We start from the raw sequence: 23,199 nt of genomic DNA, 5'->3' as shown, positions 1-23,199 counted from the left end.
TTTGCTGACGAGAGCCTGAGGGCGAGCGGGTTACGATGAGGCGAAAGCGCTGCGGTGCAAGAAGCCTGAGAGGATGAAGCAGAGCGCTCTGGGTCAGATCCACCAAATCCCTGATGCAGAGACGCCTGACGGTGCTGCCGCGGGTGGCTCACTGGGTTGCGGGGCCGGTGCGCTGGCAGCTGGTTCCAGGGAGCTGCTTTGCCTCCTTGGCCGTGGCTGCCTTGCTGCCCCATTTCCTCGGCTTTTATGCCTGCCCGGTGTAATTGCGCTTTCAGATTGGCAGGAAAATCCGCAGCCTGGCGGCTCTGGAAAGAAGAAAGCGAAAGCGACGGTGGAGGGAATCCCGCTGTTGCAGGTGCGGTAGGTGCGGGCAGCGCCCGCCTCCCGCTGCCTGCCCTGCTGCCTGCTGCGCTGCCTGCCCTGCTGCCTGTCCCGCCTCTCACCTCAACGGGGTGAGCGCACCCAGCGCCCTGGGGATGCGGGGGGATGCTCGGGCTGCCTTCGGCGCGCGCCCCTCCAAGGGAGCCGCGCAGGGGGACGCTGCTGCCACGTCGAGCGGCGCAGAGGTGCTGGCAAGAGCGGGGAAGCCTGGGCACGACCCGGCCCAGCTCCACGCCAAAAGCTGTGGGAGACCCCCAGGCACACAGCCCCATGGGGACAGCGGGCTCAGAGCGGCCAGGAGGGTTTCAGTGCCTCCTGAGGGGCAGCAGCTCGTGTCTCAGTTTCCCCAAGGAAAGCGCAGCACAACGGCCGTGGCACGGAGGGGGAAAAAGTGGTAGCCGGGAGCGGGCACTGCTGAAGGCAGGCTGCGGGCATGAGCTTTATGTGCTGCTTATCCTGAGGGACCAGGTGCACTACAAAAACAGGAAAAAAGGTGAAAGCAGAAGCACTTCCACCTAGCGTTTTCCAGGTGGGACGTAGGGTTGTGCAGGGAGGCTGCCGGAGAGGAGCGGGGCTGCCATCCCCACCAGCCGCCGGAGCTGGCCGGGGTTTCCTCCCTGTTTAGCACGGAAACGCAAATATGACGTATTGACATCTCCCTGCTGACAGCCAGAACGATGTCCCCATTCAGCAAAACCCGTCCTTCCCCCAAGGTAACCTCCTGCGATGCAAAGCCATCATCGCTGTGCTTTTGGTTTCACGCGTTCCTCAAGCATTAAATACAGAAAATTAAGGCAATACCTGTAGCTAAAAAACAAATGCACAATAACGCAGCGACAGGCAGAAATGCACTTTGCGGTGCCTCATGTGGTGGCCGTAGAGGAAGGACCCACTTTTTAATTTATTTGGAAATAAATTGCTGACTTCAAGTGTGAGTCCACGCAAACGAGAAAAGTTCTTGCACAAGGTTGTGGAAGGATACACCTACGGGCGGGCAGACCAGCACGGACCTGCTGTGCCAAGTCGTGGAGGTGGGCTGGGACCTCCGGACATGGTCCAGTCCAACCCCCGCTCTAGCAGGGCCAGCTGGAGGAGGTTGACCCGGGATGTTGTCCAGTTTTGACTGCCTCCAAGAATGGAGGCTCCACAGCCTCTCTGGGCAACCTGTGCCAGTGTTTGACCACCCTCGGTGTAAAAAAAGGGTTTTCTTGCAGTCAGAGGGACTTTGACGTGTTTCAGGTTGTGCCCGTTGCCTCCTGTCCCGTCAGCAGGCACCACCGAGAGATGAAGAGGAGCAGAGACAGCAGACATGGAGCAGCACGGCTTGGATGGCGGCTATTTCCACTTTGACCAAACCGGATGCGGGTACAGCTCGGAGAAAAGCCAGGAGAGCAAAATACGGTGCTAAAGCCTGCTAGCGCCGTGGGCGCAGGGTTTCCCTTCATGGCAAGTCACGGACGTTGTTTGCTGGAGCAGGCTGCCCTGCCAGCCTCCCCCGCTGCGGCAGGTTCAGTAATTAAAAGGTCAGGTCAGGTCCTTCATCTGTCCTCTCAGTGCACGGAACGATGGCGCTGTCTTTCCTGTCTCTCCCATTAAAGAAATGCACAGATTTAGAAAAATAATTTTTATTTAATGCAACAAGTTCACATTCAATGCAACTATGAAAAAAAAAACCCCCAAACCAGCATAACTAATTTCTCGTACGCTGCCCGAGCGAGGCACGGCTCAGCTGGAAGAGGTGGGACCTCAGCAAAAAAGCCCGATGGGCGTAAAAATGAACTTGGCCCCGGTGAGGGAGGGGAGGGAGCAGGGGGCCCGGTGCTGCCTCACGCTGGAGCCCAGCCGGCTCATGGCACGGGCACCGTGGAGCGTTTCCTCCTCCAGACCAAGATACGAGCCACGCTGGGATGTTTTGGCACCTGAGCTGGATCTCCAGTGGCCACCAGTGAGGCTGGAGGAGGGTCCTCAGCACCCAGCAGTGATGTCCAGCGCCGGAATGGCCCCGCCTGCAGCCTGTGCTCCCAGAGCAGGGCTGGAAGATCGCCCTAGCACGCGCGCAGATCCACGAGCCACTGCCCCGTGCCAAGGACGGCACTGGGGACGCTCTCGGGTCACCCATCAGGTGTCCAAGCAGCATCCCATCCCTGCAGAACCCAGCTTCTTTGGCTCCTCTTCCCCATCGCTGCGGCGTTTATCTCCCAGGTGTCATTTCTGGTTGGAAAAGTGAAACCTCATCTCTTCACGCAGGTGAAAGAACATCCAGAGACACCAAAGGAAAAGTGAAAGCCGAGCGGGGAAGCTGGGGCTGCGAGCACAGCCCCCCGGCACTTAGGGCGGCCGTGATGGAAGTTGAAGATCTCCCAGGAGCTTTGCTCAGGTGTTTGCCCCTCACTTGCCACCAGCTGTAGCCGAGCCTGTGGGTGCCCGGCTGAACAGCAGCGAGAGCTTTTCTCTGACGGGACTCGGTCACACCATCCGGCAAGGATCTCACATGGCAACGCCAGGCTCTCCGTACCCCGATCCCCAGTTCGGCCAGCAAAACTCAGCTGCATTCAGCACGGTTGTCCAAACCACGCTAGTGCCGGCTCCTGCCGGAGCAGCGGAGAGTTTCCCAAAGCCGGCATGGGCTGGGGACACCGCGCCGTGCCCGGTGGCATCTGCAGGGTGCCAGGGATCCATGGCAGCCTTTGCTCCAGCCCTGGCGGGTCCCAGCCCTGACCGCAAACGGCACCGCGCCGGGTATGCGGCGCAGATGGCAACGATGGAGCCCCCTCCTCAGCTTCACACGGCCTGGCAAGCTGGAGCCACCCAAACTTGCTCAGAGCAAGAAATCCCAAGGTGTCAGGAGGTCCCAGGTGCAAGAAGGAAAGCGAAAATGGGCAGGGCTGGGGGCAAGGATGGCAGCAGCACCAGGTGAGGCAATCACCCCATGACTCATCAGCTGCCACGTCACCCAAACATGAAAAGCCTTGGCCACAAGCCATGCCACTGGAGCAGGACGGCAAGGACAAGCTCAGATCGCTCCTTCCTGACCCCTTTTGGAGCTCGTTGGCTTGTTTGGGATGAACAGACTCATGGCTCAAGTCACTGGTCTTGGAAAATAAATAGGGGGGAAAAAAAAAAGTGCCCCAAAAAGCCAGCTTTAAACCCCCCCCAACCTGGGTGATGTGCAGGAGCCCTGCTTGTGGCTCAGTGGCACCGGGGCAGGGGACATCAGGAGGATCTGCAGGTTTCTGCTTGGCAGCCACCACTGGGCCCGTCCCCGCTGGCCCGGGGTGTCAGAGCCATCAAAGCGCTGCCAGCCCCGCTACGCACCCCAAAACCCCGCACCGCCTCTCAGGACGCACGAGCTGCAGCCGCCGCCGCGATGTCGGGCTGGTTTGTGCAGCTCCACGCGTCTCGTGCTGCTGACACCATGCCCGAGTGCATTGGTGATGAAATCTCTGGTGTTACATCATGGCTGGTCACCTACTGCATCATCCTGGGGAGTGCCCTGAGCATCTTGTCAATGCCAGGGAGGGAAGGGCTGTTAATTGCAAAGTTAATTAGTGAGCAGATTTAAACAAACTGTTTTAAAGTGAGGTAAAAAACCCAAAGCAGTGCTTTTTCACCAGAGCCTTTGCGCCAGCACTGCAGGGACACGGCCTGTCCCTTCCCTGGGGACATCTCCCTGCCCAGGGCACCCTGTGGGGACGCACCTCACCGGGACAAGCCCTGCCAGCCCAGCTGGGGCTTCCCCAGCCAAGGCAGCTGTAGGTGCCACCAGCCTCCCAGTAGCACCCAGCTCCTTCACCTGGTGTGGTCCTGGGCAGGGAGAGACCTCTAGTGCTCCTTCAGGAGATGACAGGCCACCAGCCCCATCCTCACCCAAGCAAGGGAGGTTTTCTGGGTGCTGCTCCCCCAAATGCAACCTGTGCCCAGTGCAGCCTCTTTGCTGGTGACCTGCAGCAGGGCTCCACCCAGCATCACCACTCAATGAGGTCTTCTCCAACACCTGGCCACAGAGACCAGCCTCACAGCAGCACTGGGCTTTCCTCCTGGGACCCTACCACCTGCCTGGGAGCCACCAAGCAGGGTCAAAGCCCTTGCCCCCCACCCCGGGCAGGCTGGGCCAGCACTCAGTGACCCCAAGGGAGATACGCCCAGGGTTGAGCACCATCACCAGGTTAAGGAGGCTCAGTCTCTGCACCCATAGCAGGACCATACCCAAGAGCCCCAGGACTGCAGCTGAAGCACATCCAGCCCCAATAAGCCTCCCCCCAGGTGCTGTCTCTACAGGGGGGGCACAGAGGCACCACTTCTGTCTTCCTTAATAACACACCAAGGTGTAACAGAGCAAGGCCACAGCCCTCCCCATGGCATTGGTGCCACCTTCTTACCAGGGGCAGGAGTTACAGGAAAGGGAAAGGTCCCAGCAGAGGCTACACCTGGCCTTAAAAGTCTCCAGAAAGCAAACAGGATGAGACCTGTGCTGGGCTGTGCCTGGCTTTGAACCCCATTGCCTCCATCTGCCCCTCCCTGAAACGCAGTCTCTAATCTTCCCTTCGCAGCGTGGGGGAGCAAGAGCAGGCACAAACCCGCTCCCCTGCGGCAGCGATCTCAGAAAGGCTCCAGAGTTGTGCTGGGGCCAAGCAACCCCGTGAGGGCCAAGGCAGCAGGGCTGGCGCAGCGCTGGGCAAACCTGGGGTAGATAAGGTGCTGATACGCCTGCGCCAGCCAGCAAAGCACCAGGGATGGGGTCACGCAGTGGGCGAGAACAGCCCCTCCTAGCTTCGCCTGGGCGGGGAAAGGGACAAATGGCCTTTTTCCACCTCAAAACCCATCTACCCCATGAAGCGGAAAGTAAGCAACATCCAGTTGTTCAGTTATTCCCACCCCAGCAGGTGCTCTACAGCCTCTCTTCAAAAGAGGAGCCACAAGCAACTTTTTCTCAGCTTTTTTTTTTATTATGAATTGTGTAAGAAATACAGCAAGTTTCTCAGCTGTTACTGTGATTCTCATCCCTAAGTGCAATCCAACCACCACCAGTCTGAAACTGGACCCTTCCAGTGCTGACAGCACAGTGCTGGGCAGACTGGAGGACCACCATGGACAGGAACCTGCATAAATCCACATCTGCTTTCCACAGAAGATCAAAATTTTAATTACCAAAATCAGCATCAATCTTCCCAAGGAATAAGGGTGGTCACAAGTTGGGTATTCAGAGACAACCCACTTTATCCTTCCCTTCCAGCACGAGGTCAGGAGAAGGGTTTTCGTCTCACCGTCCCTTGCACCCCAGCACACAGACGTGCCTCACCCAGAACTCCACCGGGGTTTCACGAGAAGAAACTCCCATCACCTCCAGCATCCTGAAACAAGAAGCAGAGAGAGGGTCTCACTCCGCCCAGCCAGCTCTCACCCACGTGGGGCAACATCCACAAACAGATAGGTCTCTTCCACCCAAAGCATCGAGGTCTTGATGGCAAGTTCTTCCAACACGCACAAGCGTTGTTGTGGTCAGTGAAGAAGTTACAGGCATGGGGATGCCTCCCCTTCCCTGCTCTGCAGCAAGCCCTAGTTGTGGGCCAAAATATCTTGGTTGAGATACAACTATCAATATTTCCCCCTCCCCTCTGCTAATCAAGAGCAAGGCAGAGAAACTCAAGAGACCTTCGACATGAGACTCACGGGGATACATCAGTGCATGACGACCATACAGCTACATGGACTTAAAGTCCACTGACACAAACTGAGGTCAACCGTGCTGCGAGCAGCTGAGGATCTGCTGTTTAACTTCAACAAGCATCCGTCCACACCCAGGGGGAAGGAGGGAATGTGTCACTGCACAGCTCACTTCTAGCTTTGAAGGGGTCTCCACAACCTCACTCTTCATTCACTGTGTAAGAGGGGTCTTCCATGTCCTGCTTGTTTTCCCTCTTACCTCTTTTCTGTCTCTTGGAGGAGGGATTTTGCAGCTTCAGGGTCATTCTTCTTAAAGGCTTGATATGGAGAGACAGACTCCAAGTAACCAACCACACCAGCAACAGTCATGGGAATTTTGTCAAAGATATCAGTGATTCTAGAAGGGAGATGGGGAAGAAAGGAGCACTGGAAAGTTAAATCTCAAAGGCAGTGGAACAAGGACAACAGATTGAGGTGGTGGTGAATAAAATGCCCAACACCATCAAGCATCCAACAGATGGAAACAACATCTGATTGTGGCATTTGGGGGGTCAGGAGCTCCAACTGATGCAGCACTGCAGAAGCAGAGATGGTCCCAGGGACCACCTAAGACAATCCGTGACTTGAACTGCCCTTTCGATACAGACCTACCTGCAGAGCCCACTCCCCCTCCAGCACCCAGGACACCAACACTTCCCCAGCCCCGCTGCCAACGCATCCTTTTTGCCTGCGGAGTCAGCCCCTGCCCCGTGCCTTGGTGGGGAGGCAGGCACTGGCTCCCCAGAGGTCTGGGGCAGGTTCTTTCTCTCACTCCATTTTTCCCCTTCATCCATTAAATGATCTGCCCAGAAGCCTCAAGTTATCATAAGCCACCAACTTAAAAAAAACCTCTAACCCAGTTCTGCCTTGAGCAGGAAGGGACCTTGCAGCCCTCAGACCACACCTGCTGGCCCAGAATAGCTGCCTTAAATCCAACGGGATGGGAAGCACAGCCACGTGGCTCTGCCACGATGCAAAGGCATTTGCTGAAACCCAGCAGCTACCTGCTCCGGCAAACCCGGCTCCCTCGTGTCCTCGCTGGGTTGGTGGCAGAGCAGCCCCGCAGACGAGCGGAGGCACCACCTCTATCTACTCCTGGTGCTGCACCGAGGAGTTCCTGCTCACCTCTTCTTGTCTGGAAATGGCAGGGCCTCAAAGATGTCTTTGTAGTCTTCCAAGACGAGTTTTATTCTATTATGTGAATATTTTAAAAGCAGGTCCCAGGACTGTAAAGACAGCAGATTACAAACAAACACAAAACCACTTGAAGCTCTCGGTTTCAACTTAATTCAGGTTTGCTTGGCCCTAGACCTGATGCATTCCATCATGTTCTGTTTGTTTGGGTCTTCCTACTCCTTGCATTAAAATTCACCAAATCACTCTTTCCAAAGAGTTTTACTTGCCACTCTCTTCACTGTGATCAGGACAACAGAAGTCCCTGATGATACCAGCCCCCCAAATCTGCTCCACAGCCCTTCTTGCCACACCAAAAAGTCTGCCCTGTTAGTCCTAACGTCCCTCTTTTCATCCAGCCAGCCCCAGCCCCACGTGGGAACCACTAACACCTCATCTCAATCTCGTCCTTCTATTTAACCGTCCCTCTGCCCCACCCTGTGATAGGAGTCCTCCAGTCATACCCCCCAAGCCCATGGCTTTCCTCTCTGCATCTAAGTACTAGGCATCTCCCGCTGCCCAGACCAGGAGGCGAAGCCCCAGGGTTTAGGTTCCATCACCTCACCTCCCTGAAGACTTTGGTCAGCTTTTCAGAGCAGTTTCCGTAGCGCAGACTCATGTCCACAGTGTAGGTGCTGATGACCACGCAACCACCCGGCTTAACCACCCGGTTTGCTTCTCTCATGAACTTCTCGATATCAAACCAGTGAGCAGCCGTAAACGAAGTCAGGAGGTCCACCGAGGCATCCTCGAACGGCAGCTCCTCTGCAGGGCACACGCTGGAAGGGGGAAGGAAGAAAAGGCAGTGTATAATACGGGAATTAGGGAGTAGGACATGAAGTCAGCGGGCATTTTTTGGAGTCAATGGTGACTGTTTGGGATGCAAGACCACAGCTAACAAATCTAGGATAATGCCCATTCACACCAGGAATCCCATCACATGGGATTTACTCTGGTGCCAGCTGGCTCTTATAACAATCATACTCACAAAACAACACCTCCACGCGAGGGCCTGAATTTTGCCTTCGACTGAGCTTGCTCCCCCGACACTCACAGGTAGGAGACGTTGGGCATGGAGGGGGCGTCCCTGGCCTCCTGGATCTGCGCTTCACTGATGTCCGTTCCCACCACCTTCTTGAAGTGCTCCGCAAGGAAGCGGGTGCCTTGTCCAGACCCACAGCCAACATCCACCACCAGCTCAGCAGGGTTCGCCCTCTGCAGGGGGGAGCGGATGCATCTCAGCGGGTGGTCTCCCAATTTCTGTGCTTTTTACCCCATTCTGTCCCCCAGCATCTACACAGGAACAGCCTTGGCACGGCACAGCCCACGGAAAGGCTCTTCTCTGCCCACAGCTTGCCCTGAGCCCTGCTGATTTATTCTTCCCTGTGGCACCAACCAAGGTAACACTCCCAGCAGGCTAAATACTACTGCCCACAAATACTACTACTGCCCACAAATACTACTACTGCCCACAAATACTACTACTGCCCACAAATACTACTACTGCCCACAAATACTACTACTGCCCACAAATACTACTACTGCCCACAAATACTACTACTGCCCACAAATACTACTACTGCCCACAAATACTACTACTGCCCACAAATACTACTACTGCCGTGTTTTTCCCTACAGCTTGGCCGTACCCCACTCACCTTCTCCTGCAGGTAGGTGAGGATGGTTTGCTGCAGCCCTTTGCCCGGTGCAAACCTGTATTTCTGGTAGACGGCTGCGTGCCCTCTCCCCTCGAACATCTGGGTGGCCATGCTTGGGTGAGTTGGCTCCTGGGAAAGGCAGCAAACCAGGTTTGTCACCGCGGGATCAAATTCCTCCTGCCTTCCTCAGCCTGTGACGGCAGGTGCTAAAGTCTCCAGTTCCTGGCAGGGACTTGGGGAGGACTTTGCCCATGAGGCTCCAGCGAGGGAGCGTGAACCTGCTCACCAAGCATCCCTCCCACAAGTATAAGCTCACTGCAGAAGCAAACCAGCAGCGTCTGACAAGGAAAAGCTTTCTAGGCTTTTAAACCCTTCTCCTTACTCCTTTGCTTTCCCCACCCGCCTGGGCGTCTCCCAAAATAAATCACCATCACAGCTGCAACAGCTGTGAATTTGGGGGGCACTGAGCAGAGCATCAGAAAAACTAACAGCAGAAAAGTGGCCTTTTTGTAAGGAAATCAATGGTTCTCTATTAGCACCCCGACCATACCAACCCCACCCTGCACTTTCTGAAACGCCCAATATTTTTTCCCACCCCTTTCTGCCCCAGCAATCCTCAAAGCCTCCCTGGAACCCCAATCTCCGTTAACCCCGTTGCCCAGAACCACACGCGAGGGCGAGCCTGGCCTCGCCCCGGGGCCCTGGGGCCTCCCGCCAGCTCAGCCCCGCGTCCGCGGCACCACCGGCCCAGCCATCAGAGCTGCGTTCGCGGGTACGGCGCCCAGCGCTGCCCCACTTACCCATCACTTTAACCCCCCCAGCTGCCCCAAACCACGCGGTCCCTGCACCCACCAGGCAGAGCCCTGCGAGCCAAGGCCCAGCCTATTTCGGGCCGTTGCTCACGGCCCATCGCGCCGCACCGGAAGGCTCTCGGTCGTATCCTGTTTGTGTCGGTACCCGAGCAGGCGCTGTCTGAGACAGCGGTGACTCCGTGCTCTGACGACAGAGCCCAAGAGCCTGCCAGGAGGACTCCCTGCCTCCTGGGGTGGGCAACCGCACCCTCTGCGCCTTCCCAGCGAGCGAGGTGGGCGGAAGGACAGAAGGACACGAGCAGTGCGAGTTTCTCGAGCGACACGCCAACTTCCAGCGTGGGGCGGTTATTATATCTCGTGATGCTGGGCTAGGTAGCAGCTCAGCAGGGAGCAGCAGCCCCGCCAAAGCCCCTTTTTGGGGGGGATCCTCCAAGTGCTCTCCGTGGGCTCAGAGAAGCCCTCTCCCCCCGCCCCGGGCAGCTTCACCCCTCCTCTTACCGCCTGCAGCCCCGGCACCTCTCCGCTCGGAGCTCCCGGCCGCTCCCGCCGCCCGGCACAAAGGGGACGCAGGCGCCACCCCCGGTACCACCCGCCCCGGCCGCGGGGGGAGCGTGGGGCCGCCCCGGGCAGCCCGGCCCCTGGCTGCTTCCTTCCCTCCACCGCTGTCCCGGCCGGAGCGGCAAAAAAAGTGGCAGGCAGCTGCCAGAGTCTCCATCCCACCGAGCTCCTGGAGCCCGAGAGCCGAGCCTTCACCTTCACGCAGTTTCTGTTGCTAATTAAAGGCAGTTTTCAAAATACCCACGATTCAGGGGGATGCTCAGCAGCCCCGCACACCTGGGGAAGCAGATGCAAAGGCCAGCAGATGCTGGGAGGTAGCAGGAGAACAGGATTCAAACGCTATGGGCACCTAAAGTCATACCTAGAGGTCTGGCTGTGCTGGAAGTCTCCTCCTCTTGTCCAGCAGAAAGAGCAAAGGCACAAACAGAACCTGTATCACCCCAGCACCAACCTTCAGAGCATTGGTATTTAAGGGCTAGGCAGAGCCCCTCCCCTGATTTGGGGCAGGATTTTACCCTTACCACACTGCAGTGATGCTTACTGCATACAGCTGAAGCCAGCAGAGCCGTGCTTCGCTTGAAGTGCATTCACTTCACTTTGTATTTTGCACAGTGCTTGTGAATCTATGCTAATTAGCACAGCCCTTCCTAATTTTAAGGGAAATCAGTGGAAGTTATCCAGGGGCTGAAGATGGAGGCCACTTTGGAGTGGTCTGCTGAATCAAAGCATGGGTTGGAGTTACTGGGCTTGTGCCCTGAGTATTTCATTTGGGTCACCTGCTGCTTAGTTGTACCAGAGGGTGCATAGCTACACCAAGAGAAAATACACCACAAGCACCAAAAGCCTCCTTGTTTTCATAACCCGCAGTGTCCTGCAGCATCTGGCAAGAGTCTGGCCTGTTTGGGGTTTAGATACCCTGATTTTGCCTGTACTTTGCTGAGAATGTGGGTGCAGATGGAAGGGATGATGTCCTGGGCTTCGGTCACTCGCCCTCTTCCTGACTCTGAGGTCCCCATAGCACAGGCTGCTCTCATGGGCGATGTGCAGGTGATATTTATCTGATTATCCTCTGGCTACAGCTGAGACCAAATGCCTACAGTAAAAGAAAACATGAGCCAGGCATGAGCTGCAAATGGTACCAGTCCTTTTCTAAGCTCTCCCAGCCTTTGGCTCACTGGATCCAGCTGCCTTTGATTTCCTACCCCAACTCTAGACCCCTGTTCCCCAAGTGACAGCTCATCTCCGATGGCCCTGCACCATGCAGCAATAAATCGGTCTCCTCGACCTTTGGATTGCTGAGCCTTAGCCCAAAGGTAAGTTATACCGCAGGCACAGAGAATCAGACCTTGTTCATCATCGTACCAGCCTACTTATTAAATTTGTAGGCACTAAGGAATACCAAATCACCCTGGGGTCTTCCCGACTTGTTCCCCAAACCTACAGGCCTTGCAGATTTAAATTACATAGTGGGGTCCTGAACTGATAGACCTCCAAACCCTAAGCTTAATGCAGAACAGGAGATGGTAAGATCCTGGCATCCCTCCACGCCTGCTCTCCTAAAGTCTTGCCTCCTCCCTGGCTCCCAGAGCTTTGCTTTTCCAAGCAGCATCAGCAAGCTAACCCTAACCTCATCTACGGCCAGGAGATCAACTCCTGTCCTTGGAAATACAGAGGCACTCGCTCGAGTGCTTCCGACGCCTACCCCGTGCTCCTCTGCCGTCGGCCGTCCCAGCCCACGCCGTGTCCTCATCTTCCTTCCCGCAGCGATCCGGGTACGCAGCCGTCCTCCACGCTCGGCCGCTGGGGTTTCACTGCAGCCGTTTCACTCGGACCATTTCCAGAGATGTACTTGGTTTGGTTTTTTTTCATTGGGAATGCATTTCACTCTGAAATTTATTTTAAAAAACCAAACCCAATCTATTTTGGGGAAAAAAGCCCAAATGAGACTCCTGTCAGTCTTCCTGCATCACTTGTCAGTGTTATTCACCAACAGCGCCGTCATTTCCGCAGCGCCAAAACGTCTCATCTTGATATGGAAAAAGCTATTTCATTTCTATTATTGTGGTTCATTCCACTGCACATCAGTAAATATTACACTGAGTTCTTTTTCTCAGTGTAATGACCTGACATCCAAGGGAAACAGTGCTGCCTCGTGAAAACAAAACATCTGACGTCACCTTAACCAGATGCTTTGATATTTCTGAAGATTTCCTTTCCCTTCCTCCCTTGTTCTGGTGCCAGTGGGGAAGAGCTGCTCCGTTTTATCCAGAATACAAATGTCACTCTCGGAGCAAGCCTGGCTCTGTAACTGCCTTCACGCCGTCCCCAGCAGTAACTATCTGGCAGAAAGATCTTCCCTAATTTCATGAGAAGAACTCTTAACGGGCTTCTTTTCCTGCAGCTACAAAACATGTGTCGCAAAACTTATAAACACCTTCTAATTCATTATACCTGTTTCTCAAGTGGAAAAAGAATTCTCATTTCTTTTCTCCATGACTGTATTTTAAGCCCAGCCACCGCAACTCTGGGCCCTTCGGTTTTCTACCTGGGCCGCTCGAAAAATCATAATGACTTTTCTCTTTTCCCTAACGACGTGTCATTTAACCCTCCCTCCACCCTCCTCTGCAATGAAGTCAGTGTCCCACTCGCCTCCAGGTTACACCATTCCTACTCCTCCAGCCTCTGCCCGTAGGATCCTGCCCACGGAGCTGCCGGATACACTGAGCTGCATCTTTCGGAGGCTCTCCCAGTTTTGGAGGCTCCAAGTACTAAAATAAATACAAAATGTCCTGCTCGGAGGGTTCAGTTCCCCACCTTTTTTGTGGACAATCCTCTACCTGGAAAACACTCCAGGTCACCCTCCCACACCTACCTAGACGAATTTGGGGGAAAACCCCAGCTCTGGCCAGCTGCATCCTCACGAGGGAATTTTGTTGTAGTTGCTACTAGGGACGGATGGAGAGGAACATCACTTAACCACATCTCGCTAAACTCAAGGTGCTGAGAAGATGTGTGGCACCTGAAGGAGTTTGGGATACTCACAGTTCTCTTGTTCTCCTCCTTTCCTCGGGCTGGATGTCTCTGCCCACTGCTGCTGGCAGCTGTGTGGATGTGATGCTGCAGGACTTGGCCTCTCATGGATGGTGTGAGTCCTGAATCCTTTCTTCCCAGTAGCGGAGGTGCCCCTTTGGCCAGATCTTTAAACATAGACCGGAAAATCGCAGCAATGCTGTAGCCCACAGCCAAGTCATGGGCTTGCTGCTTTTAATTCAGCATCCTGCCCCTGCCCGTGGGAGGAAGACAAAGGAGGGGATACACCGACCTTCAGATCTGGGCAAAGCAGCGCTGTGGCATGAAATAAGCAGCTTCGATTTTAGAGATTTTGAACACCGGGCAATTTCCTGAGAGCAACTGGGACAAGCAAGGTCACGACGCATGTGCTGGCACCATCGTTACTGCTTGTAGTGAGCTCCAAGATGTTATCCTGGGAAAAGAAATCCAGACCCAGCGTGCAGATTGAGGAATGCGCTGTGCCCACCCCGGTGATGTCCAGGGCCGTGTTTCACCCAACGTCGCTCTGACTCCCCAGCACGACCTGTGGAAGACGCCCAGCCCCATCCTACGCATCGCTGGCCCGGTACCGCTGAATCCTGCAAACGGTTTGTGTGCGGCATGGAGCTGAAGGAAGAGGAGGCAAATCGCCCCGTTGCGGTGCTGCATTTCACTTACAAATTTAATTGGCTTCAATTTAATTTCAGCTTTGACTGACGCGACAGCTCTTTGCTGGACCGCGCTGGAGGGAGGATGCCCAGAAGGTGGGAAGAAAGGGTGAGCGGCTGGGCGTGCTGGGGCCACCCTCCCCATCAGCAGGGTACCGATCCAGGATGGGGCTGACACTGTCCTCCTCCCTACCCCTTGGAGCTTGGGGACATGTATTTAGGTGATAACTATGCCGGGGAGTGAAAAGAGTCTGTAACCAGCCGGCTCTTGCTCACTGGGAAGAAAGAAACGCTCCACCCCGGAGTCCCCCCTTCACCAAGAAGGTAGCGGTGATATGAAAATGTAATGGGTGAATGGGCAAAACAGGGCACGCTGCTCCCCGGAGCATCGCTTCTGGCTGCATCGCCTGGGTTATTTACACTGCAAAGAAGCCGGCGATATTTCTCTTACCTTGTGAAGAAAAATGATTTACTTTTAAGACTCCAGTAAGGCTTCAGCTCTCAGGAGACTTTCCCCTGTTTATTTGTTCTCTGATGGAAAAGGAACAAGATTTATTATCACAACAGGGAATAAAGAGATCGGAAAATACTTGGTATTTCTACAAGGCTCTCTTTAAACCTAGAGGGCTCAGACTTTAAATTAATGAAGAATTCTCTTGGCTTATGAGCAACGGAGCACGGGATAAAACCTCCTTGTAGGGAAGGGAGTTAGCCACAAATGAACGATGTCTCAGCTGATCGCACGGCTGTGTGTGCTATAGCTGCGCCTCGAGGTCTCGGCTGGGCTCGGGGCTGTCCCTACCTGCTCCCTGGCATCTGCAGTCCGGAAAAAAATCAGTGCTCATGTGAAAAGAGAGCCCAGATGAAGGGGAGACCCAGCAGATCAACCAGCGAGGGAGAGGGGAGGGAGAAAAGGATCTCTGCAGCAGTGACTATTTTGGGGAGCGTGCATCCGCCCCCATGCAAGAAACTCTCACGGCCAATTGCCAGATCCTTTTAGTAGCAGCCGGCACGTTCTCTGGTTATTCTCGTGCTCAAGCACACAAAAGGTTGGAGAAGAAATAAAGGCAGGCGGGGGCAAGCTCAAGGTCAGAGGAGGAAGTCTGCAGAGGAGAGCGCCCTTGACTTTGAAATCCTGCCTCCCCCCTTAGCTCATCCTGCCATAAATCCTTCGTTATGAATGACTGATGCACGGCGCGCGGGGAGCTGAAAGCCCTGGCTGGGAGCAAAGCCTCAGCGCTGGGATCTTCTGGAAACAATGAGAAACAAGTTCCTTCTCCTACGATTTCACCTTTCAGTTAAGGAAGATGGGAAGATGGGTTGTGGGGGCTGATGAATGAAATGAAATGAAAGTCATGTGAGGATCTGTGGTGGAGCACACTGAGACCTCCTGTTCCCCACGCAGCGATCGGAGGCTCCTCTGGGCTTCCTGGCTCATCTTACATCTGTATTTGCTGACAAAAGCAGCGCCAACAGCTTATCATCGTCTCCAATTCATCTGTAACTGTAGAGCCATTGATCTCGCGTTACCCGATGGCCTCAAACAGACCCAACCGTCCTAGCTCACCCTGTGGCACCACAATCCAGCCTTGCAGCCCTCTCGGCCGAGCGGGTTCCCAGAGTTCTCCATCATCAGCCCCCGCATTCAGGTACCCAGAGGTTTCCCACCTCCTGTCTCCTCTGGTGGGCACAGAATTGGAGAGGACAGGTGAGTCCACAGGGGACGCCACCGCTGACGCTGCCTGGGTTCGTGCGTGATGGTTGCGGTGTCCATGCAGTTTACTTGACTCCTCCTAAACGTGCTCCGGCCGGATTCCCCCTTCTGTCCCTGGCTGCTTCTGCACCCTGGCAGGGGGCTGTGAGCCTCCGCACTCGATCCCCCCCCATCTGAAATAACTGGGGGGGGAAACCTCTCTAGGGCTGCATTCGGATGCTATGAAGTCCCCAAGCTGAGTATGTTCCTTCAGGGCATTTTGCAGCGCTGTTACAAAATGGTTGTGCCCCGTCCAGCACAGAGCTTCACTTTCCAGGGCTCTTGGGCGTCCAAACGGCCATAATTCACTGATGATGAATTAACAAGCCCTGGAATTAAAAAGAGGGAAAGAAATGTGAGTGCAAATTGATATTATTTCACCTTTCCTTGTGCGTGTGTGCTGGGCACGAGGATATAGTAGATTATATTATTATATCTGCTGGGATAAGCAAAAAATGCGGTAGCGTCAGGAAGCTGCTGTTCTAAAATTAAATGACTCTTCGGGACACAGGCAGCCGACCACACTTAGAGCAATTGCTTTGGGGACTGGCTGATGCTTGGTGGTCTGTTCTGAAATACAATCAAACCTGTGGCGATTAGACGAGATCCAGGACCACCTTAATACTGCATTTAAGCTTTTTTATTCTTCCTTGGGGTCTGAGCTAGGCACATGATAGGAATATTCACTGTAAGAAAGGGAGAAATAAAGAAAGGAGCTATCTTGGAGGCTCCTCCCTCGCTCCTCCAAAACCCCCTGCACCAGGATACGGCCGAGTGCATCACCCCCTGCCCATTTCCCATTGCACTGCCCGGGAGCGCAGCCCCACGTCCCGAAAGCTGAGCGGGAATAAGTCTGGAAGCGTAGTGATGTGGAGGATTGGAAAGAGGGGGATTTCTGGTTTCTGGCCAGTGGCGGCCCATTTTACCTGGGGCACCCCGGATGAAACAGGCATCGAGGAGGGTGCAGAAATATGCGGGAGGGTGCAGGATGGTTCAAGAGGGCACAGCAGGGAGCAGGAGAGCACAGGAGGGTGCAAGAGGGTGCAGGAGGTTGCCGGAGGGCACAGAAGGGTGCAGCAGAGAGCAGGAGGGTGCGGGGGGGGGGTCCGGCCCCGAGTCAGCCCGCCCAGAGCCGCCGTGGGAGCGGCTGCTGCTGGCGGGGGAGGGCGGCGGGCGCGGAGCCCGGCCCTGCCCAGCTCTGCCCGGCTCCTTCGGCGGCGGCGCTGCGGGGCGGGGGAGGGCTGAGCCCGCCCAGCGCGGCTCTCCGGCGGCGCCGATGGGGCTGGGGGCCTGGCTGCGATCGCTGGGCGGCTGCTGCGGCTGCTGCGGAGGGGAGGCGGCGGCGCCCGAGAAGGAGCCCTTGCTCAGGTGAGAACAACCCCCCCCCGCCCGGTTCCCTCTTCCCTAACCCCCGGCCCCCTCGGAGGGATGGGGCTGAGCCCCCCCGCCTTGCGCAGGAGGAGGGATGCTCCCACCGGGGACGGGTCGCTCGGTCCACGGCCACGCGTGAGCCCCTCTTCACCCCCCCCCACGCCGGCACCGTCCGTACCCCAGAGCCCTTTCCCGCAGGTTGGCCGCCCCAGCGCCCCAAGCCGAGCCCCGTTTTCACCCAACCCAGTTTCCAGCGATTTCAGGGTCGCTGCTGTCCGTGGGGAGCTGCCCATCCATCCCCTGCGAGAGCCAGACCGGGCTCCCAAGGGATTTTCTCCCGGCGGTAACAAGCTGCTTTCAGTTCTCTTTCCGCCTGGGTTGGTTTGCCACAGGGGCCCGAGTGTTTCTGACACCTCGTGGCGCGATGCACGCCAGACTGCCGCGTGCCGTGGGGCTGTTTACGGTTAAGTTTTAGCAAGCGAACCAAGAGCGGCATCTCTTCGGTGTTTCCCGTGCGCCCTTCATCGCAGGAACCGTTCAGCTTTTGTCTTTCCACGGTTCGATAGAGGAGGCCGAGGCGTCGAACAAAAAGGGGGTCCCGCCTGCGAGCGGGGGTGCCTCGGTCCCCGCATCTCTACGCAGGGGGTCAGGTCCCACCGTCGCGCAGCGCGGTGCTGTGCGGAGCTCTGTCCCCAGGCCGGGGATGCTGGAAAGGAGACCCCACGGCCCGGCTGGAGCCGACTTTGTGTGGAAGCAGCGCGCGCGCTGATTTCTAGAGAGCGGATTTTTTTTCTGTCTCGCTGTCGGTCACATCTGTCCTTGTGGAACTGTGAGGTTGGGGGGGGATTTTCATCCCAAAAGATGAAGCCCTGAGTTGTAGAGAAGAGCTGTGAGCTGTGCAAGCACGTAATGAGGTTTTGCGTGTTGCAAAACATCCATGCACGGGGTTTGCGGCACCTCTCCCTCCTTCCCCAGCTGCCAGACGGGGTCCTGGCCTCTGCTGAAGCCCGTGGGGGGTAGCCCAGCCCTGGGATGGGGCAGGGACCGTGCCCTCCCCGTGTCACGGGAGGACAGAGGTTGGACAGACGCGTTGCAAGAAGGAGGGTGGGATGCACCCAGGGTGGCCTACGTAGGTATCGGGTAATCGCAGAGCTGGCGAGAGGGCTTGAAACATCCTGACTTTGTGCTGTTAAAGCAGTTACCCAAATAATAACCAGATAATCCTGAGCATGGGGCCTCTAGCCCAGGAAATTGGCATTAACCTAACGAGAGCTAAGTGCATGTGCGCTCCTTCCTGCTGCCTTGTCGGCCGGGGCATCTGTCCCTCGCTGGGCACCTTTCTTTAGTAACATGCCTTCCGCCGGCGATCCAATTAATGCTGGCTATAAGTAGGAAAGCCTGTATAAATGCTGGGCATTTGAAAGGCACCTGCTCTTGCACAAGTGTGCCAGCATAATTAATCTAACAGCCTAATCACTGGCTTGTCCCCCTTTGGGAAGCTTTGGGGTTTTATTTCAAAGCGGGGACCTTGCAAAAGCACACGTGCTGTATTTTTATTTTTATCGCAGCGTTGTTTAAAATCAGTGGCCTGCGTGAGGTTTCAGATCTTGTAGCTGAGGTTTAGTTTTTGAGAGCTGGTGTTGCTACTGAAATGTTGACTTTATGACTTTTCACCTTATTTTTCCCCAAGCAGAGTCGCTGCAGCCTCATAAATCCAATGTGTCAAAGAATGAAGCAGTGAGGAGGAGGGAGTAGGTGTATAATTAGGTGCATATATTACCCAAGCGTATACAAGGCTGGCTGTAACCCGTGACGAGGTAGCCAGCGCTGTGCGTGGAGGTGAGGACGGAGCACAGATGGAGGCACAGCGCTCATGCAGGGCTGGGAAAAGAAACCCTGGCCAAAGCCAGCGAGCCAGGCTGCTGCAGCAAAGCGCTCAGGTGGCCTGGCTGTCTCTCCATGCGGGAAGGTGGGATCTGGCTTGGATGGTGTCCTCAGGGTACAAATAAACCGAGAATTTGGGCTCTGAATCCTGAAATGAGTTAAATCTGGACTGAGAGCTCCCCCCCGCAGAGCAGAGATTTGTTGGTGGAAGCGTTAGCGTTCATCATTTTCTGGATAAAGCCCAGAGTGTGACGTGGTCTGAGTCCCCTCTGGTCCCACGGTGACTCCTGTAACCCGCAAAGCAGGCTGCCGTTCATGTGCGCCTTTTTCCCCTCCCATTTCTTTATTTTAAATGCTGCTTGGAAGTCCGGCACGCTCTGGGGGTGCTCGCGGTTGGCAGAGCTCCCCGTACTTGTATGGATTTGCTGACTCCTGGGCGCTGCCCGCGTCCCTTACAGGCTGCTGGATGCTCCACGTCGTGGTTTGGAAACAGAGATGCGTTGGGAAGCGCCTTGCGAGCTGTGAGGGAGTGGCTCGTGCAAGCTAAGGCATGTTAGTGTTATTGCCAAATGCGGGGGTTTAAATAAGTCGGATGGTAAAGGTACTGGTACGTCACTGGGTGGGAAGAAGCCCGTCGAAGGCAGGATGGGACCGAACTCATGCTGATGGCACGGCTGGGTCCTGAGCGATCCCTGCCAGACTGGGATCCTGCCTGCTCCATGTTTGAAAAACGGTTTGAGTAAACCCATGCCGGCTCTGGTGTAGGAGAGGCTGAGTTATACCGTCCACACCCTCCAAGTTACGTTCGTTTGCTTGTCTTTAATGAGAGATTATAAGAGATTATCTTTTCCCTTATTACCTGTTGCTCAGGTTTTTGGTGTGTTGAAAGTCTAATGAACCTTCCTGCAGGAGTGCTGATGTGGATGACTTTTTTTTTCTATTTTATCTATGTGCTGGAGCTCCTCTTAGCATCTTTTTTATGGCTTGGCGTCACGGCTAAAGCACCCGCAGTGTTATCTGAGGTTTCGCTGGATGGGTTCCTTGCGAAAGGAACGGGGCTTGGGTGGCAAATGGAATAAACAGTGGGGTGTTCCAACAAGAAGTGAGCAGGGATTGCCACAGGATGGCTGCTGAAACTACTGGGTAAGGCCAAAAATATTTCTCCGTTTGTGGTGTTCTGCTCAAGTGTCTGGATATTTTGATTCGAAACATTGTGGAAATCCTCTGCTAAAATTTCTCCTGGCAGAATTAAATAACCCTATAAACCCCCCCTCCCCGCATCCCAGTAGCAACATAAAGCCATGAACCACAGAACTGCCACCAGTGAAAGAAGCTCCTTGCCTTGGTGGGGACAGCCTTCCAGAAGATGATGCTCTGCTCTGCTGACCACTGAGCAAAGAAAGGCTGGAGTTCACAAGCAGGCTGAGGAGGTTTCCATCCCCCCAGATAAAAATGGGGCTAAATGTCCTTTCTGTGCCTTGGCACAGGTCCTTGCGCAGCTCAGTGCATCCTCTCAGGTAGGAGCTGCTGGGGTGGGGGGCACCTGCGGGGGTTGCCTGCTGATTTGGTATGGTTTGGGCTGCTGAGGAGAAAATAGAGCTGCAGGGTCACACAGAAATGTGGTCGTGGATGTGGGACCTCTGGAGACCACGCAGTCCAACCCCTGCTTGAGCAAGGTCAGCTGGAGCAGGTTGCCCAGGACCATGTCCAATTGGGTTTTGAGTGTCTCCAAGGATGGAGACTCCACAGCCTCTCTGGGCAACCTGTACCGGTGTTCACCCACCCTTCTTAGGATTAAACGGATTTTCCTGTGTTTCAGTGTGTGTCCTATCACGGGGCACCACTGAGAAGGGTCCGTCTCCATCTCCTTTGCTCCCTCCCATCAGGTACTTACACTTATGGATGAGATCCCCCCGATCCATCTCTTCCCCGGGCTAACCAGTCCCAGCTCCCTCAGCAGAGGTGGCGTGTGTTTTGTCCAAAATAAAACCGTGCCCAGCAGCAACGCCTTTGAGGAGGAGATGAGTAGCAGCTGCTTCTTTGGCCAAGAAGCAAGAGAGAGGCTTTGCACGTAGCCGTCCCCTTGCCTGCTGCTCAAGGCGTACCCCTCCTTGGGGATGGATCATGCTGCTGGGATCTTGGCACGGCTGCAGAGTTAGCCGGGCAGAGAGAAAATACCCTCTGGAGCCACTGGGATTTCTGAGTCTTAGTTAATTAGCACTGTTCCCACATTAAGCTCGGAGAGGCTCGGGAGGGCTTGCACAGGGCTTGGGATGAGAAGGTGTGCTGGGGAGCAGGGCGGGGGGCTGCGGGAGTGACGGGGAGATGCTGCCTTTCGTCCTTGCAGATGTACGCTTGCAGTTCCTCCATCCTAGCTGCTCAAATAATCCGGTGTGGTTAGCAAATTTCTGTGTCTGATGTCTTTCGTGGCAGCACTGCCTGGTTTGAACCGTGGCTTGTGTGGCCGGGATGTTTGCAAAGGTAAAAAAACTCTGGCTGTCTTCCCATTCCCCCCTCCTCCTCTTCCTCCCCTCTCCCAGGCAGGACGTGGGGCTGCCGCAGCACTTTACCCTGGGAAGGTAAAAGGAGGCAGCGTGAGGCTGCGGTAGGTAACGCCGCCTCGCCTCTCCCCCTCTCTGCAGTAACAACAACCCCTACGCCTCCTTCGGAGCCACGCTGGCGCGGGACGAGGAGCAGAACCTGTGGAGCACCCCGCACGACGTGACCCACACGGAGGCAGATGATGACCGAGTGCTGTACAACATGATCGTGGTCAGGAACCAGCTGGACAAGGACTCGGAGGTGAGGCAGTGCCGTTCCTCGCGCTTGGTTTCACCGCGGACCGAGGCTCGGTGCTTTCGTCGGATGCTTTGGCGGTTCCTTTATTTAAGCACCCCTTAAGCTGCTATAAAGACCCCGAAGTCCCCCAGAGTGGCTCACGTAGACATCAGGTCCTCCCGTCTGCTCCATCACCCTCCAGATTTTATCCCGTATGTCGTGTGGATGCATCTGTAGCCGTCTCATCCCTGGGAAGCCAGGGGACTTCTCCGGCCGCTGAGCCGTGAGCTGCCCTGAGCTGGGAGGCACGATGTCCTAAGAGCGCCTCTACCACCACCGCCTGCAAACACGTACTGGTAGCACTGGTTGAGCCCCCCAGCTCAATTTCCTAGCTTCACAGGCTGCCTTTTTTGTCCCATATTCCCCTGGTTTGGCCTTTCCGTGATCAGACTGGCGCTAGCCCTGCCTGCAGTGGCATTTGCCCAGCAATGGCAGCGCCTGGAGCTGAGCTGCTGCTCCAGTGACGCGTCAAGTTAAATACTCCTCTCGTGGGTTGTACGGCAATTAGCGGGAAGCGGAGAACTGGCACAGCGCTTAGTGCAGAAGGGAAAAATCATCGCTGTTACATAAAGGCTGGTTTGCAGCCCTGATTTCCTTTGCTAAAGCGCTTCGGCGCAAAGGAGATTTCAGTGGCCTGATTAGGAGCAGGCTGTAGAAAATAGTGACATGTTTCCCGCTCTCTGATTGCGTTTAAGACTTCAGAATGTTTGCAGGAAAGCCTGGAGGCTTCACATTTAATTTCAACACGATCTCACTTCATCCAAGAGACGGCACGTCTGTAACTCTTCCTCCTGTGATAGTCCCCTTAAACCAAAGGCTAGCTCAGCTTTCACGAGAAGCCTTAAACTTAAATTACAATTTTTAAACCTCAAACTGAGATAATGCAATCCTTGCATACAGTTGCCCAGAATCCCCATTTAACGGTTGGGGGTTTTTTTTGGTGGGGATTGAATTCATCGTGGTGTTTACAATCGATGGTTTTGTAACAAGGTTTTCACGGCTGCGCGTAACCCTTAGCTATAAGTGAAGATATCTTCTTCCCTCCTCACCACGGCTTCCTCTGCCTTGTGATGGCCGTCTTAGAGAAGACAGGGAGCTGCATCCAGCCGAAGGAAACAAGGACAACTCCGTTTAGGAGGCTGCGCCGGTCCCGAGTTGTTGCAGAGCAGTGCTGGAGTTCCTCGTTTCAGTCGAGCGGCCTTTTAACTTGCTTTAGGGCTCGTTATGAAGCAGGCCTCCCAAAAGCTGTTATTATTTATAAAACGGTATCGTAAGTGCTAAAAAGACGGCTCCCTGGGCAAGGGAGCGTTGTGTGTCAGCCTTGCTCAGGCTGCAGAGGAGAGCATCAG

The 23,199-nt window shown here is 55.2% G+C and overlaps 2 protein-coding genes across 6 annotated transcripts; one reads left to right on the top strand and one right to left on the bottom strand.

Moving 5' to 3' along the window:
• Positions 1-5,305: 5,305 nt before the first annotated feature.
• On the bottom strand, positions 5,306-11,385 carry LOC129200404 (putative methyltransferase DDB_G0268948). 5 transcript variants are annotated; one of them, XM_054811755.1, is made up of 7 exons: positions 10,647-10,666; positions 8,916-9,044; positions 8,312-8,472; positions 7,823-8,036; positions 7,210-7,310; positions 6,305-6,442; positions 5,306-5,732 (listed from the first exon to the last, which is right to left on the bottom strand). In XM_054811755.1, the coding sequence occupies exons 2-7, from the start codon at positions 9,024-9,026 to the stop codon at positions 5,642-5,644; spliced, it is 816 nt and encodes a 271-aa protein (XP_054667730.1). In that variant the 5' UTR covers positions 9,027-9,044; positions 10,647-10,666; the 3' UTR covers positions 5,306-5,641. The 5 variants fall into 5 exon arrangements, with proteins under 5 accessions (XP_054667730.1, XP_054667728.1, XP_054667727.1 ...); XM_054811753.1 differs by lacking the exon at positions 10,647-10,666 and adding an exon at positions 10,226-10,293; XM_054811752.1 differs by lacking the exon at positions 10,647-10,666 and adding an exon at positions 9,768-9,895.
• Positions 11,386-16,931: 5,546 nt separating this feature from the next.
• LOC129200401 (melanoregulin-like) lies at positions 16,932-21,913 on the top strand. Its single transcript, XM_054811749.1, has 2 exons — positions 16,932-17,125; positions 21,655-21,913. The coding sequence occupies exons 1-2, from the start codon at positions 17,034-17,036 to the stop codon at positions 21,911-21,913; spliced, it is 351 nt and encodes a 116-aa protein (XP_054667724.1). The 5' UTR covers positions 16,932-17,033.
• The last annotated feature ends 1,286 nt before the right edge of the window (positions 21,914-23,199 follow it).

The sequence above is a fragment of the Grus americana genome, unplaced genomic scaffold, assembly GCF_028858705.1.
Source record: "Grus americana isolate bGruAme1 unplaced genomic scaffold, bGruAme1.mat H_9, whole genome shotgun sequence".
NCBI classification, from domain to species: Eukaryota; Metazoa; Chordata; class Aves; order Gruiformes; family Gruidae; genus Grus; species Grus americana.
This window is presented reverse-complemented; position numbering and strand designations above follow the sequence as displayed.